We start from the raw sequence: 12,378 nt of genomic DNA, 5'->3' as shown, positions 1-12,378 counted from the left end.
CTGGGAGATGTAGTCCCGGCTCCCGGGCTAGCCGGAGGCCGGCGGGGCTTCTCCGGGGGACTACGATTCCCAGGCCCCCCTGCAGCTCGGCCGGGCGGCTGGAAGGGGCCGGGCTGTCAATCAGGGAGCGTCAGCGGGGGGAGCGAGCCGGGGATCCCCCCCGCCCCCCCGCCCTCCTCCGGTCCCGCTAATAATAAGTGCTTGGGAGGCTTAAAAGCAGGGAGGCAAGTGTCATGCGGGAGCGCCGTAAGGGGGTGAGGTCCGGCTGAGCGCCCCGGCAAAACCGGGGAGGGGGGGCGGAAAAAATAATAATAATAATAATAACCCCGGAGCCGGTTCGCGGGGAAGGGGCGAGAGGAGAGAGACCCGAGAGGCTGGAGAAGCCGGCAGCGAGGTGGCGATGAGGCGCAGGAAGATCGCGGTGGCTGCCGGCTGCTGCCTCGCCTTCCTGCTGGGCACCCTGCTCAACGTGCTCTTCATCCCCGGCTCCGAGCACCCCCCCCCGCCGCCGCCGCCCCGCGACGGGGCGCCCCCTTCCCCGCCGAGCCCCCCCCCGGAGCCCCCGGAGGAGGAGGAGGAGGCCGCTGCCGCCGCTGCCCTGGCTCGGCAGCTCCGGGAGCGCTACGAGGAGGTGCTGCGCTACCGGCAGCACCGGGGGGCGGCGGCGGCGGCGGGGGGGCGCCGGGCGCTGCGGCCCCGGGAGCGGCGCCTGATGGACCTGGCCCCGCCGCGCTCCTCGGCGGAGCAGCCGCGGCCGGGGGCGCCTCGGAGCCGGGCGGCGGCGGCGGGGCAGCCCCGGGGCCGAGCTTCGGGCGAGCTGTCGCTGGAGCCGCCGCTGCTGGGCTGTCGCGACATCCGCGACGTGAGCGGCGTGCAGTACCTGGGCTCCGGCTACACCAAGGCCGTGTACAAGGCGGTGCTCAACCGCTCGCTGGCCGTGGCGCTGAAGGCGGTGGATTTCGGCGGGCACGACGTCGCCCACTGCGTGCGGCAGTTCTCGGCGCTGGGGGACTGCTACCGTCTGGCCGCCTACAAGATCGTCAAGGAGATGATCCTGCTGCAGCGGCTGCGCCACGCCAACGTCCTGCAGGTAGGGCGCCCGCGGCCCCCCGCTCCTTCCCCGGCAGCCCCGGGGGCGACCGACCCCCGACAGGGCGCCCCCGAGCCGGGGCAAGGCGCAGGGACCGGCGCGGTCCCACCCCACCGACGGGTGTAGGGCCGACCTCACTGCCGGCTTTCCTCCCTCTCTCTCTTCCCCGTGAGTATCCTGTCCGGTGGGTGAGGGCTTAGGAAGGGGAGGTGGAAAAGCGCTGGCCAGACGTGGGAATAAAAGGGCGCCGGGGAGGCAAGCCCGCTGCCTCCGGGAGGGAGTACCCCGACGGCTCCCGGCAGGGACCTTGGGCTCCTGGCTGACACCGCTCCCCTTGCCCCAAACGCCGCGTAGTTGGGCTGTTGGGTGTCGGTGTGGAGCTCGGCGGGTCCATTCGGACGGAAATGCTGCCATGGAAGTTCCCCGTTGCGTAGCGCGAAGGTTGCAGGAGGACAGAAAGTGAGCGTTGGAACAGGCGGTCTTGCAGTAGGCGCTTTCTGAGCTGAATCGAGGACAGGAGTTTTGTGTTTCTTCTTCAGCAGCAGCAGGAGTACCAGCTCCCCCACGAGAACTTCAGATCTCAGCGATCAAAGCTCTCGAGTTTCACATACTGCTCAAAGAGAGGGGAGCCGTGATTTACCCACGACAAGAAAATAGATATTAGGCTTCCTTCCTTCCTTCCTTCCTTCCTTCCATTTCCATATGCTTTCTCCTGCGGTGCCAGCTCTAACCAGTGCATGAAGACAAAAAATCCATATACAAAAAACTGCACTCCCAGTGAGGATGTGGCGTGCTCCTCTGTTGCTGTGATGAGTTTTGTCGGGTGCAGCCATCCTTATGGACTCAGTTGGCGGCAGGCGGTACGCCCCACCGTTGTAAAACCAAGGGGATTTTTCTCTTTGCTCAGCGCCAAGCGATTGGGGTCGAGCTGTGTGCGTTTTGAAAGTCGCGGGTCATTTGGGTGGGCACCCGTAGCCACGCTGAGTCTTTTTCCGTGTCCTCCTCGGGGGTAAATCACCGCTCTGGAGAAACTAATTTATAACTAGCTGCTGCTCCTCGCCCGAAGAACGGAAGGCGAGGTGCGGGGACCCGAAAAGGGGCGGCCGGGCCCTGCCGCAGGTGGGCTCGGAGCGGGGCTGCCGCAGGCGCCGGGGAGGAGAAGTGCGCCCGGGCTCCGTGCTGGAAAAACGCTCCGGCGGGCAGCAATCCCGCGTGCTTCTTAATTAGGGCTTCATACTTACATGCCACCCCGTTTAAAAATAGATTATGCTTAAATCACAAACATGTTTTTTTCTCTTTCGTTGCGATTTTGTCATGGCGTTTTCTTTTTCTGCCCCTCCTCCCTCCCCCCCGGCTACGGGGCGAGCAGGGAGCCCCCTAAATCACCGACCTTTCCCCTGGTCATATCTCGCTGTAGGGCAGCCCAAGGTTGCTGCGGTGTGAGCAGGAGTTGGCTGTTTGAAAAGGTGTTACCTGGGAAGGAGACTCTAAAACATTCAGGTGGGATCTGGGCACGGTTGGGGCAGCCTTCTGGGCCGGGAATAGGTCTCTGGTGTCATCCTGGAGAGGTAGAAGGGGGAAAAATGGGCACCGACGAGCAACGGGAAATCTCTTGATTATGGCTGTGTTAAAATCTGAAAGGCAATGGGACCTGCTGGCCTCAAGGCTGAAACCTTCCTTGTTTTCAGCTGGCCCAGGGCCCTGTTTGGGGTTAGAAATCGCTGTCGGGGTCTGAGGCTGAGGGAGAGAAAATCGGTTCAGAAGCCCAAACCATCTCATCCCCTCTCTTCTGGCTTTTGACTGGGCAGTCGCAGCCCAGGAGCTCACTGCCTTCATCTCCTACCCCTGCGAGCCTCCCCCGGCAGCTCCCTGCATCCCCAGGTACCAGCCAGATGTTCCCCATAGCTGGCAGGGGGCTGCCACCCCCAAGCCAGCCCTGTTCGGCTCGGCTCGGCTCAGGGCAGGAAGGGGACTGCTCCCTGCCCGCCTGCTGCCACCTGCTCAGGGGCCGCGGCTATTTGAGGGAATACGTCGGTGAGTTTCTCGTGCTGGAAGGGAAGTTTCATGTAGGTTCTGTCCGAGGAAAGGGGCTTTTCCTGTAAATCTCTGGCAGCTGACAGCCTGAAGTGTAGTTTGTAAGATAACAGACTTGTTCTTTACTGTCTCAGCAGTTCCCATTCTGGCCTGTCTCTTGTCAAAATCAGCTTTTTTTTTTTTTTTTTCCTTTTTTTTTTTTTTTTTTTTCCTTGAGCCATCCTTTTAAAACACTCGATTATTGTACGATATATGATAGAGGCGGGGGGGAAGAGCTCTTTCCAGAACGTACCACTGCCTCCAGACAACATGTTGACATATCCACCGTGCCCTCCGCCCGGGGATGGAGCCAGATGTGTCAGCCCCGGCAGATGTGGCAAATCAAATCCATCCAAAGAAACTGGGAAAACCGGCGAGAGGGAGAGTGGTTTCGCACCGGGCAGTGCCGATTAAGGGCAGCTTGCCTTCATCTCTGCTTCTACGTGCTCTGCCCTTCCCCAAAATCCCTCTCCCCTCCCGCCGAAGCATCCGTGCCCCGCTGCAGCCGCTGGGAAGTGCAGGTGCAGGCTGCGGTGGAAATGCATTTGCTGGGGAGCGGGGAAGGGAGGGGAGTTCGTTAAGTTGATTTTTCTAACGAAGGGCATTGGGGGAGAGGGGGAAGCGGGTCACTGATTTATTGTACCAGAGGATTTAGCGGCCCGCTAATTGCTTTGCAGTCGCTCCGTGTCAAGCGCGGTGCCTGGGCTCTTCCTTTCCCCCCGTGCTGCGGTTTTCTTTTCTCGCAAAGTTCAAATGCTGCTGCCTGGAGCCCGGCTTTCCGTGCATTTAGTGCGAAAGATGATTTAGTGCGCTTTAATTCCTCCCTGCCCGTATTGGAGGAAGGCAAGAAAATCAAACCATTTGCAGTTAATTTCAAACAATGGGCGCGATTGTAAAGACACAAAGGCAATGTTTGATTTGCTGTAATAATGTAATTATAGCCCCGGAGTATCAGAATTAAGGGTGCTGCCATTCATGGGCAGAAGCTGTTCTTTGGAGGAATTCTTTCCTCCTTTGCATTGCTGAAGCCGAAGAGCAGGGAAGGAAGGTTTGAAACTGCAGACGTTTGGAAAAGTGCAAGCTTATTTCTGACAGCTATTTATCAGCACTTCTCGCGTAGGCTCACAATGATTCATTTAAGAGGGAGCTACCACTTTCTTAAAAACAAACACAAAAGCTCAACGGAAAGTGCTGGCTTTGTCTAAAGACAATGGGAGAAAACAGCTGCTAACACATCCTGCAGTTTGCTGCCTGCGCAGACAGGGCCGTTTCGTTTGGCTTATTTAGCTCTCCTTTAAGGTTAACAAGAGCAGTGAAATGCTGAGATGGCATCAACGCCAAGGCACCAGCCGGCTTCCGATGTCAAAGCAGTTTCTATATGAATTGATTCCGTTCAGACTAGTGTATTTGTTACTAATTGATTTTAAACGGTCCTGATTACAGGAAGAATATTTATCGCCCTAGAAAATTCACTGAATAAAATAGTACTAAAAATAACACGCCACTCGCTGTTGACAAGCTCAGTAGCACTCAGTAGACGTGCTAGCTGATCGTATTTTTAAATACTTAATTTAAAATCTGATTTTCTTCTCCTTACAAGTGATAATTAACAAACTTTTTACCCTGATGCTTCCCTATACATATGCATAGTCAGTGGGATAGGGCACGGTCTTAGTTTTAGCATGAGAATTCAAGCGGTGAAGCTTTGTATAAAGTTTGCTTATTCCGGGTGGAAGTAGACAGTCTTTCCAAGTGTGAAGAAAGTCAATATACAATTAATTTCCAGTGCAAACGCATTTGCATAGGAAAGACTCTTGAAGGGTCTGGTCCTTCGTCGTCCTTCTTGCATGACTCCGTTGTTGTTTTCACAAAATGCAGGGGGAAGGGGACATCGAGACATGAAGCCACGGTGAAAACAGCTGCTCAGGGACCTCTTCCCTGTCACCTGCGGGTGAGCACCGCGTCCCCTTTGTGGTGCCAATGGTGCAGGAAGCCGAATGACAAACCTTGCTGCCATGGTGCAGGATGCCCAGCCACCGGCCTTTATTTGCAGCTGGCTGGACCTTAACCATGGGAGATCTGAGAATGGCTGTCCTGGCTGCTGCTACCAGGTGGTGGGTGACTGACTGGGGCTTTCTCAGTTTGGGGTGAGGCTGCAGAGTGTCTCAGTTGCTGGCAGCATACCTAACGGGAGCAAAACACCTAATGGGAATTAACCTTCCAGTCTGGGGCTGAGATTTTTTTTCCTCTAATGCTTTTGTAAAGCAGCTCCTTTGAGCTGCTCTTAGGACATACTGACTAAAGTGAGGCCCCTGCACACGATGGCAGACCAGCCTGATGCCATCCATTTAACTACACTAGAATCAGAGGATCTGCAGGCCCTGGGCAGGCCAAATCCTGGTGAGGTGGCTGGGAGGTTCCCACTGCTGCTCACCACCTCCTTCTCCTTGGAAAGCTGCTGCCACTGCTTCACCCCAGCAGGGATGGAACTGCATTGTTCCCTGTCCTCTCCATGTCACTGCTTGCTGTTTCCAAGGCATGCCTGGCAGGAGACGAGGCCTCTAAGTCACTTGCGCGTCTTTTGAAGTCGTTGGTGTTGGTCGATTTGGGATGTCAGCACTGGACATTTGTATGGGTGGAGAGAGAAAAGCAGGCAGTGCCACCTACTGATGGCTCGGTGGAGACAGCTGGCTGCTGCTAACACATGTCCCCACAGCCCCAAGGAGCTCGGGGTGGAGTGGAGAAGGGCAGAGGGAGCAGACAGATGCGGTTTGGCGAGGAAAGAAGAATTACACAAAGTGCTTCTTTATTGCAAGACTGCTTCCCAAAAGGCCCAGATGTTATCCTGCACTTTTAAGAGTGAAGAAAGGATCTGTTAACAAGAACACCAGAGCTGCTGGAAGCACAGAGCCGATACAATTGCAGACCAACTCTAACCATTCATGTCACTGTAAGGCAAGCTGTACGTCTTGACACTCGAGTCACCAAAACCTATCTTTTCCCATTGAATTGCATGGGATGGCAGAGGGTGTTCAACTTGCAAAAGCTGTTGGCAGAAAGGGATTTCCATAAGGCAAGAGCACATGCCGCCAAATTAGTTAAAAGGGCTACATCCTCCTCACTCACTTTTGAAGACGGCATTCATAAAACTAATCCCAATCATTTGTTGAATGATTTCTACGATTGCCTCTCTGTTTTATGTGCCATGTAAATCATTCCAGAAGACTCTGGTTTGAATTTCTGCCTCCTTTATGGGAGCTGATGACTTGCAACCTCATCCAGTTTCCTTCGGGGGAGCCCAGCACTGCTCCTTCAGCGTGGCAATATTGGGAGATGAGTGGCCACCGCTGGGCTTTCTGGATGTGGCCAGGTTCTCCCTGGCTGCTCATCTTTTTCAGAGGGCTGGCAGGGAGTCAACAAGGCCACTCTATCCTTGGAATAACCTGCCCTGGAAATCAGTTCTGACTGGTGTGAAATCAGTTCTGACTGGTGTGGTGACACCTGAATTGCAAGGCAAAGTGTGTGGTTTTTGCAGTTTTTGTCTCTCCCCACCCCAAATATGGGGTAGGTAGGTAAGCTAAGTATTCGTGTTCCTTTTATACTATAGACAGTGAGTGCAAGATGTAGGAGGTATAAATAACTTGCTCAAGGTAACATATGGAATCTGTCTGAGCTAAAGACTTAGACCACCCCAGATTCCTGGAAAACCTGTGCTTGCCAGCCCTTTGCTTGATGCAAGGACATAGAGAGTGTTGGTGGACCCACACCTTGAAGTGCTGCATCCCTGGTTTATGAAGTACCTGTGTCAGATATGCACGCTGTTTTTTGTTTGTTTGTTTGTTTTTCTCCCCAAGGTCTTTTTCCTGGGTTTTTACACACACACAGTCATCTGCTAGCTCAGATGGGTGCCCTGTGGCATCTAACTCCCATTGCAATTTTTCTTTTGTGTGACGGGCATGCAAAGCTTAACAAGAACTGGTTCTCATGAGCACTGTGCTAATACTAATATTGACTCTGGACTAATTTTGAAGGAGCTGTTATTTCTCATCACACTTAGCTGAACCAGTCAAGTTAGGTAGTAGACGCTGAACGTGCATGCTCTGTATCATTTTTGGCCACATTTGGAACAATGCATAGAGTTGATTTTTCAACTCTTTTTTTGGACTGTATAGCTACAGATAGACCCTAAGCTAATTTTAAAGTTCACCGTGGCAAAGTACACCCTGATATGCCTCAGACGCCTAAGAAGGAAGAATTGCACAGGCAGGTCTAATGAATATCCTGGCAAGTCAAGCTTTTCTGAACACACAGTGCACAGAGATTGTTTGATCGTTTTGTAATGCAAAATAATGTCATAATTAAGGGTTAAACTTCTGGGGCAGTGGAACTGAATGCAGCTGCTGTGGATGGAGGTCAGGGTAGATTCTGGTCTGGCTATTTACAAGATAATGAACTGCGCCTCCAGTGATATCAGCGCCTTCCCATTGAAATTGTGGTTGTATGAGTGATCTATTTGTCTTCACTGGAAGGCTTTACAAGAGTAGACTACTTGTGTGACTAAATATTTGCAGGGTTGGGCCTTGAGCTTGTGCAGTGCAATGCAAATTCAAAGTGCTATAAATGTTTTTAGTAGAAGAATTTTCCACTTCAGGCTATAAGGAAAGCAGGGAGAGTAAAAGGGAGATAACGTTACTAAATCCTAAGATTATAACCACCATAATATATGTCAGATGAGCAGGTATATATAGATACGTATACACACACATACTTACAAAATATATAGAGGTATCTGTGGATATACCAGTAGATACGGTCAGATATACATATGTGTGTATTTCTAAATAATGCATTCCAGTTTTTCTATTAATGTACTTCCATGTTTAGTAACAGAACCAGGTATGGAATTCCTGTACCTTCTAGCTCTTCTGAGTTCAGTGCTATTAATAATAACACGTTTATAAATAAAAGCCTAGTCAGAGCTGTGAATTTAGAGTTAATATTTAAAATTTGCCCCTGCTTGCTGTCAGTTTCAGTGTGCAGCAGCAGCAGCAATTCTGCCTCTCAGCTTTCAGCATCCAGTTTTGGTCCCAGTCTGCAACAGTCCAGAGCGATGTTAAATATTCTCAGTATAAACATCTTTTTCAAGAGAAGCTCAGCAGGACTTGATTTCTAGATTTCAATTAGGAAAATGCATTAATTTCTCATGCATCTCTATGTATCCTGTAGCAGCATGGTTGGCATTAGATTAATATTTAATGTAAAGGTTAAGACTTTCAGGGAACTTGTCCTTTTTTTTTTTTTAGGGAGAGGCGTGTTACAGGTTTGCAGATGCTTTTGGGCTGAGCAGGGGTAGCAAATACATATTTATTTAAATATAGATAAATATAAATGCAAATAGCATGTATATATTATATAGAAAAAAAATCTATACATGTACACACAAACTATATATTTTTATATGTGTGTGTACAATCAGCAATAGATAGAAACATTTAAAGCCTGAGCAATCACTAGGTCGTAGAGTGACATAAATGTCTCAAATTATGTATTGGTAAATCCTGTGTCATGCTCTTCAGGGATTGTCCCAGTGCTCCAGGAAGGAAAGGTGAATACAGGAATTGGTTGAGTCAAAAGGATTATGTTCATTTTGATAGCAGTGAAGTAGCAAGAGCTTCTAAAATGTGCCTTTCTCATTTTGACACATAGCAGCCCAAAGAAACAGCTTGTCAAATGGCTACCAGTGTCAGTGGGTGTTTTTATTTCCCCAGGGCCCCAAGTCACTGCAAAATGTAATCTTGATGCAACCAGCATCATTAGGTAACCACGCATCCATGTGTTTTGGAAAACAGGCTGTGGAAAGTGTTGGCTGCTGTTGTTCTTCATAATTTTTTTTTTTTTTAATTGCACTTTTCTATTGTGAGTTTGGGCAAGTCCTTCTTGAAAGAGATGAGAACGAAGCCTCTGGAAATTGCTTCTGGTGTAATGCAGTTGAGCCTGTCACTTGTACTACTTGTGGCAGAGGTGGCCTCCAGGTTATGGTTCCTGCAGTGGGGAAGAGCTTGTGTTTCATATGGGAAAGCAGGGGAATTTTGTGTGTGTGTGTGTGTGTGTGTAGAAAACAATCTAAAACCTGTGATCACAAAGGGCTGAAAACTAGGAAGGCATAGGAGGAGTATGCATCCCAACCTGGGAGGAGTGGAGCCAGCAGGGACCTCACTTGGGAGGTCACTGGTGTGGCATCTGTCCTGGTTGAGCACCTTCAGTTCATGGCACATAGCACTCTGGCCGAGGCTTTGCCCTGGCGTTTATTTTTCTGAAAGCCCGGCGAGGGTGTCTACGCTGATGCAGGAGGGCCTGTTGTTTGCCTATACTTACCCCACTGATGACAGCTTAATAAGCTCCTTTATTTTGTGTTTTTATTCAGTAAGCTTGTTGGCTTTTGTGCGGGGTCTGACCTCTGCTTTTGCCTCCCCCACTGGCTTGCCTGAGAGGGGCACCTCTGTCCTGTGTTGGCTATGGAGGGAGGTGAGCCCGAGCCGGTGGCCGTGGGCTCCTACCCGGGGGCCCTATAGCTTCCTGGGGGCTGTCCCCATATGGCTGCAGCCACTGAGGCCTGTGGCAGCACCGGGTGCGTGGAGGCATGTGGGACTGGGCCTGTGTGGCTGAGGAAACCCAAACAGTTCATGAAGAATGCTGTGAATAGGACTGCCCTAAATGAGTTACGGCATATGATGTGAGAACAGTTAAACATTTCATATTTGGCTTCCATTTTTCTAAACAGAAAGCAAGGCATCCTGATATTGTGACTGTTTGCTATTAGATTCTACACAAAAATATATTGGGGTGGTGTTTAAATCCAGTGACTTGATATGTCAGAAAGATGTGGGATTGTATTTCTTTCCACTCGTTTAATTGGAACCATGCTGCAAAGGCGTATGAAAGCCATCACTCTAATATATCTAAAGTGTAGCTTTGCGACACTGAGACTGACGTCCGGCCTAACGGGATTTCAGATAGAGGAGATATTTTGGATCATCTTCGGCTTCCAACTATATTCAGCTTCCCCATGTGGTTATTTTTCTTGTTATTCTATGCATCCGGCTCTGCTTCTTACTTCACTGTCTGGAACACAAGCCATTTTGTCTCATTTCAGACCTTAAAATGGATTGGATGAAAAACAAAAAGGGAAAAAAAAAAAAAAAAAGTGTTTTGGGTAATACCTCTCTACGTGTTGTGTCTGTGTGCTAATAAGCCAACTTCTGAAATGAAAGGCCTGAGAAGTACTGGAGCATTTTGCATCTATATATATATATTCTGTATTTTGTAGCGTCTGTTCTGGGTGGTGGTTCATCAGGAGGGGATGAATGTAACCATTTTAGATGCTTAATTGGCTGTTGGGACATGCCCAGTTTGTAATCATGGTAATTGCACATACAAATATGACCATGTAATTACATGTGCATTTTTGCATTTAGTTTCAGGACTTCATTTCAAAAAAGTATAAATGTGGCCCAATAAATCCTTTATATCTCAAACTTCTGTGCTTTTATAACTCTGTATAATTATATAATAACACTGCATCTGGAGAGGTTTCACTTAAGTAAAAGCAATAAAGAGCTCAGGTTAGATTATATATTTTTTGAATTAGACCTACATGAACTTACTCAGCGCTGTGTTTTTAGCTGTAAGATTGATGAAGTTCAGCAGTACTCGCGCAAGAAATTTTTCTTTTGAGAATAAAGAACCAAACTGGACCAGCTCGTTTAAGCTTCCACAGTGACTGAAATGATTAAATGGGCAATAATATAGTAAAATATACCCCAAACACTCAGATACTCAGACAGTGAGGACTTTTGCCAAGGTACAAATTGATTACCCAAATGAAAGAAAGACTTTAAAGCAAAGTTCCAGCTCCCTGAGAACAAGTCTAAATTTTTATAACTATGGGAATTCATGGAGTGAGATAAAATAGATACACACAGGTACTGTAATTGATTTCTACTTTTGTGATCATCTGCACATAGAAAGATAATAAGACTGATTTCTCTATTTTGTTTGTAAGAGTGTATATATATATATATATATATATATATATACACAGTATTTTTTTTTAATAGTTCAATTAATGTATAATTTCTGCTTGTCGTCTTTATTTCTATTTATGGAGTAGTTTTCACAAATATTGAGAATGGCTAAGGAAGACTGGTAACTCTTTTGTGTTCACAGATATTGTGAATCAGCATTTACTGAGATACTGTTGTTTCCCAGTCTGTATCCCTTGGTCATCCCTTGGTATTGTGTACTACAGACAAGAGCTAATCTCTGCAGATGCTAGAGGAACAAATGTTAGGTTCTGACACTCATAAGTGGGATTTTTGTCTGCCCTCACACATGAGAGAAGAGAAATACCTAGTAAAAATTGCAGAGTCCAGCTCATGATCCCTCCATGCTGAAAATTTTGTAATTCTCTGAGAAACAATATATAGTGTGTTAATTTTTTTCATTTCCATTTAATTATTTTTTTTATTCAGAAGGTTTAAGCAGACTTGTGCCGTTGTGATCATCTGTGATTGCACACACACATTTCTAACTTCTGAATATAAGCTGCACAAAAATTGTGTCACAGATGGCAAGGAACAAACTCAAGTCCCATCTGAATGGCTCTAGCTTAAAAAATTATTGCTGTTGCAGTTGTTGTCATAGCTGGGGCAGTGAAGAGAAAGGTCTGTTTTCCCATTTCAAACGTTCCTATCAGCATCCATCACAAATCCTCTGTTCTGCATCGATGCCAAAATCTTTTTGGCATGTTTTAGAATAAAATCTTCTAGCTCTTTTTTGTTTAGGTTAATGTCCGTGTTTAAGCAGCTGTTTTGAAATACAGTGCCATTTTTACACCAAAAAGAAAAATTGTTTACTTCACTTGCATTTTTGGAACACTTTTTCATTTAAATGCAGACAGCTATAGTCAGAGTTAGCAGTGTGGTTCCTAACAAATCATGTATTTGCTGACTTTAGCCTCTTTCTTTGCTTTTCTGTCTGTGAGGGTCACTAGTTGTAGGAATGTGCTTGATACTCAAACCTGCTCGCAGTGGCAGCTGCCAGCCTCAGCCTGCTCTATCCAGTGGCTGCACTCACTCTTCTGGCTCTTGGCTTTCTTGCTGGATTTGCTCTGTTTGCTGTTTGGATGAGCCTGACTTCTCTGGGGCCATATCCAC

The 12,378-nt window shown here is 48.4% G+C and overlaps 1 protein-coding gene across 2 annotated transcripts in view; it reads left to right on the top strand.

The window, feature by feature from the left end:
• PKDCC (protein kinase domain containing, cytoplasmic) overlaps positions 1–12,378 on the top strand; it is a 33,738-nt gene continuing 21,360 nt past the window's right edge. Inside the window, exon 1 of one of the 2 annotated variants that reach the window (XM_068676748.1) lies at positions 1–1,090. In XM_068676748.1, coding sequence (XP_068532849.1) covers positions 401–1,090 — 690 coding nt within the window. In that variant the 5' untranslated portion in view covers positions 1–400. The remainder of the gene's footprint in view (positions 1,091–12,378) is intronic. The other variant, XM_068676747.1, reaches the window with a different exon arrangement.

This window comes from Anas acuta, chromosome 3, assembly GCF_963932015.1.
Source record: "Anas acuta chromosome 3, bAnaAcu1.1, whole genome shotgun sequence".
Classification (NCBI taxonomy): domain Eukaryota; kingdom Metazoa; phylum Chordata; class Aves; order Anseriformes; family Anatidae; genus Anas; species Anas acuta.
Note: the sequence above shows the minus strand (reverse complement) of the source record. Positions and strands in the feature narration are given on the sequence as shown.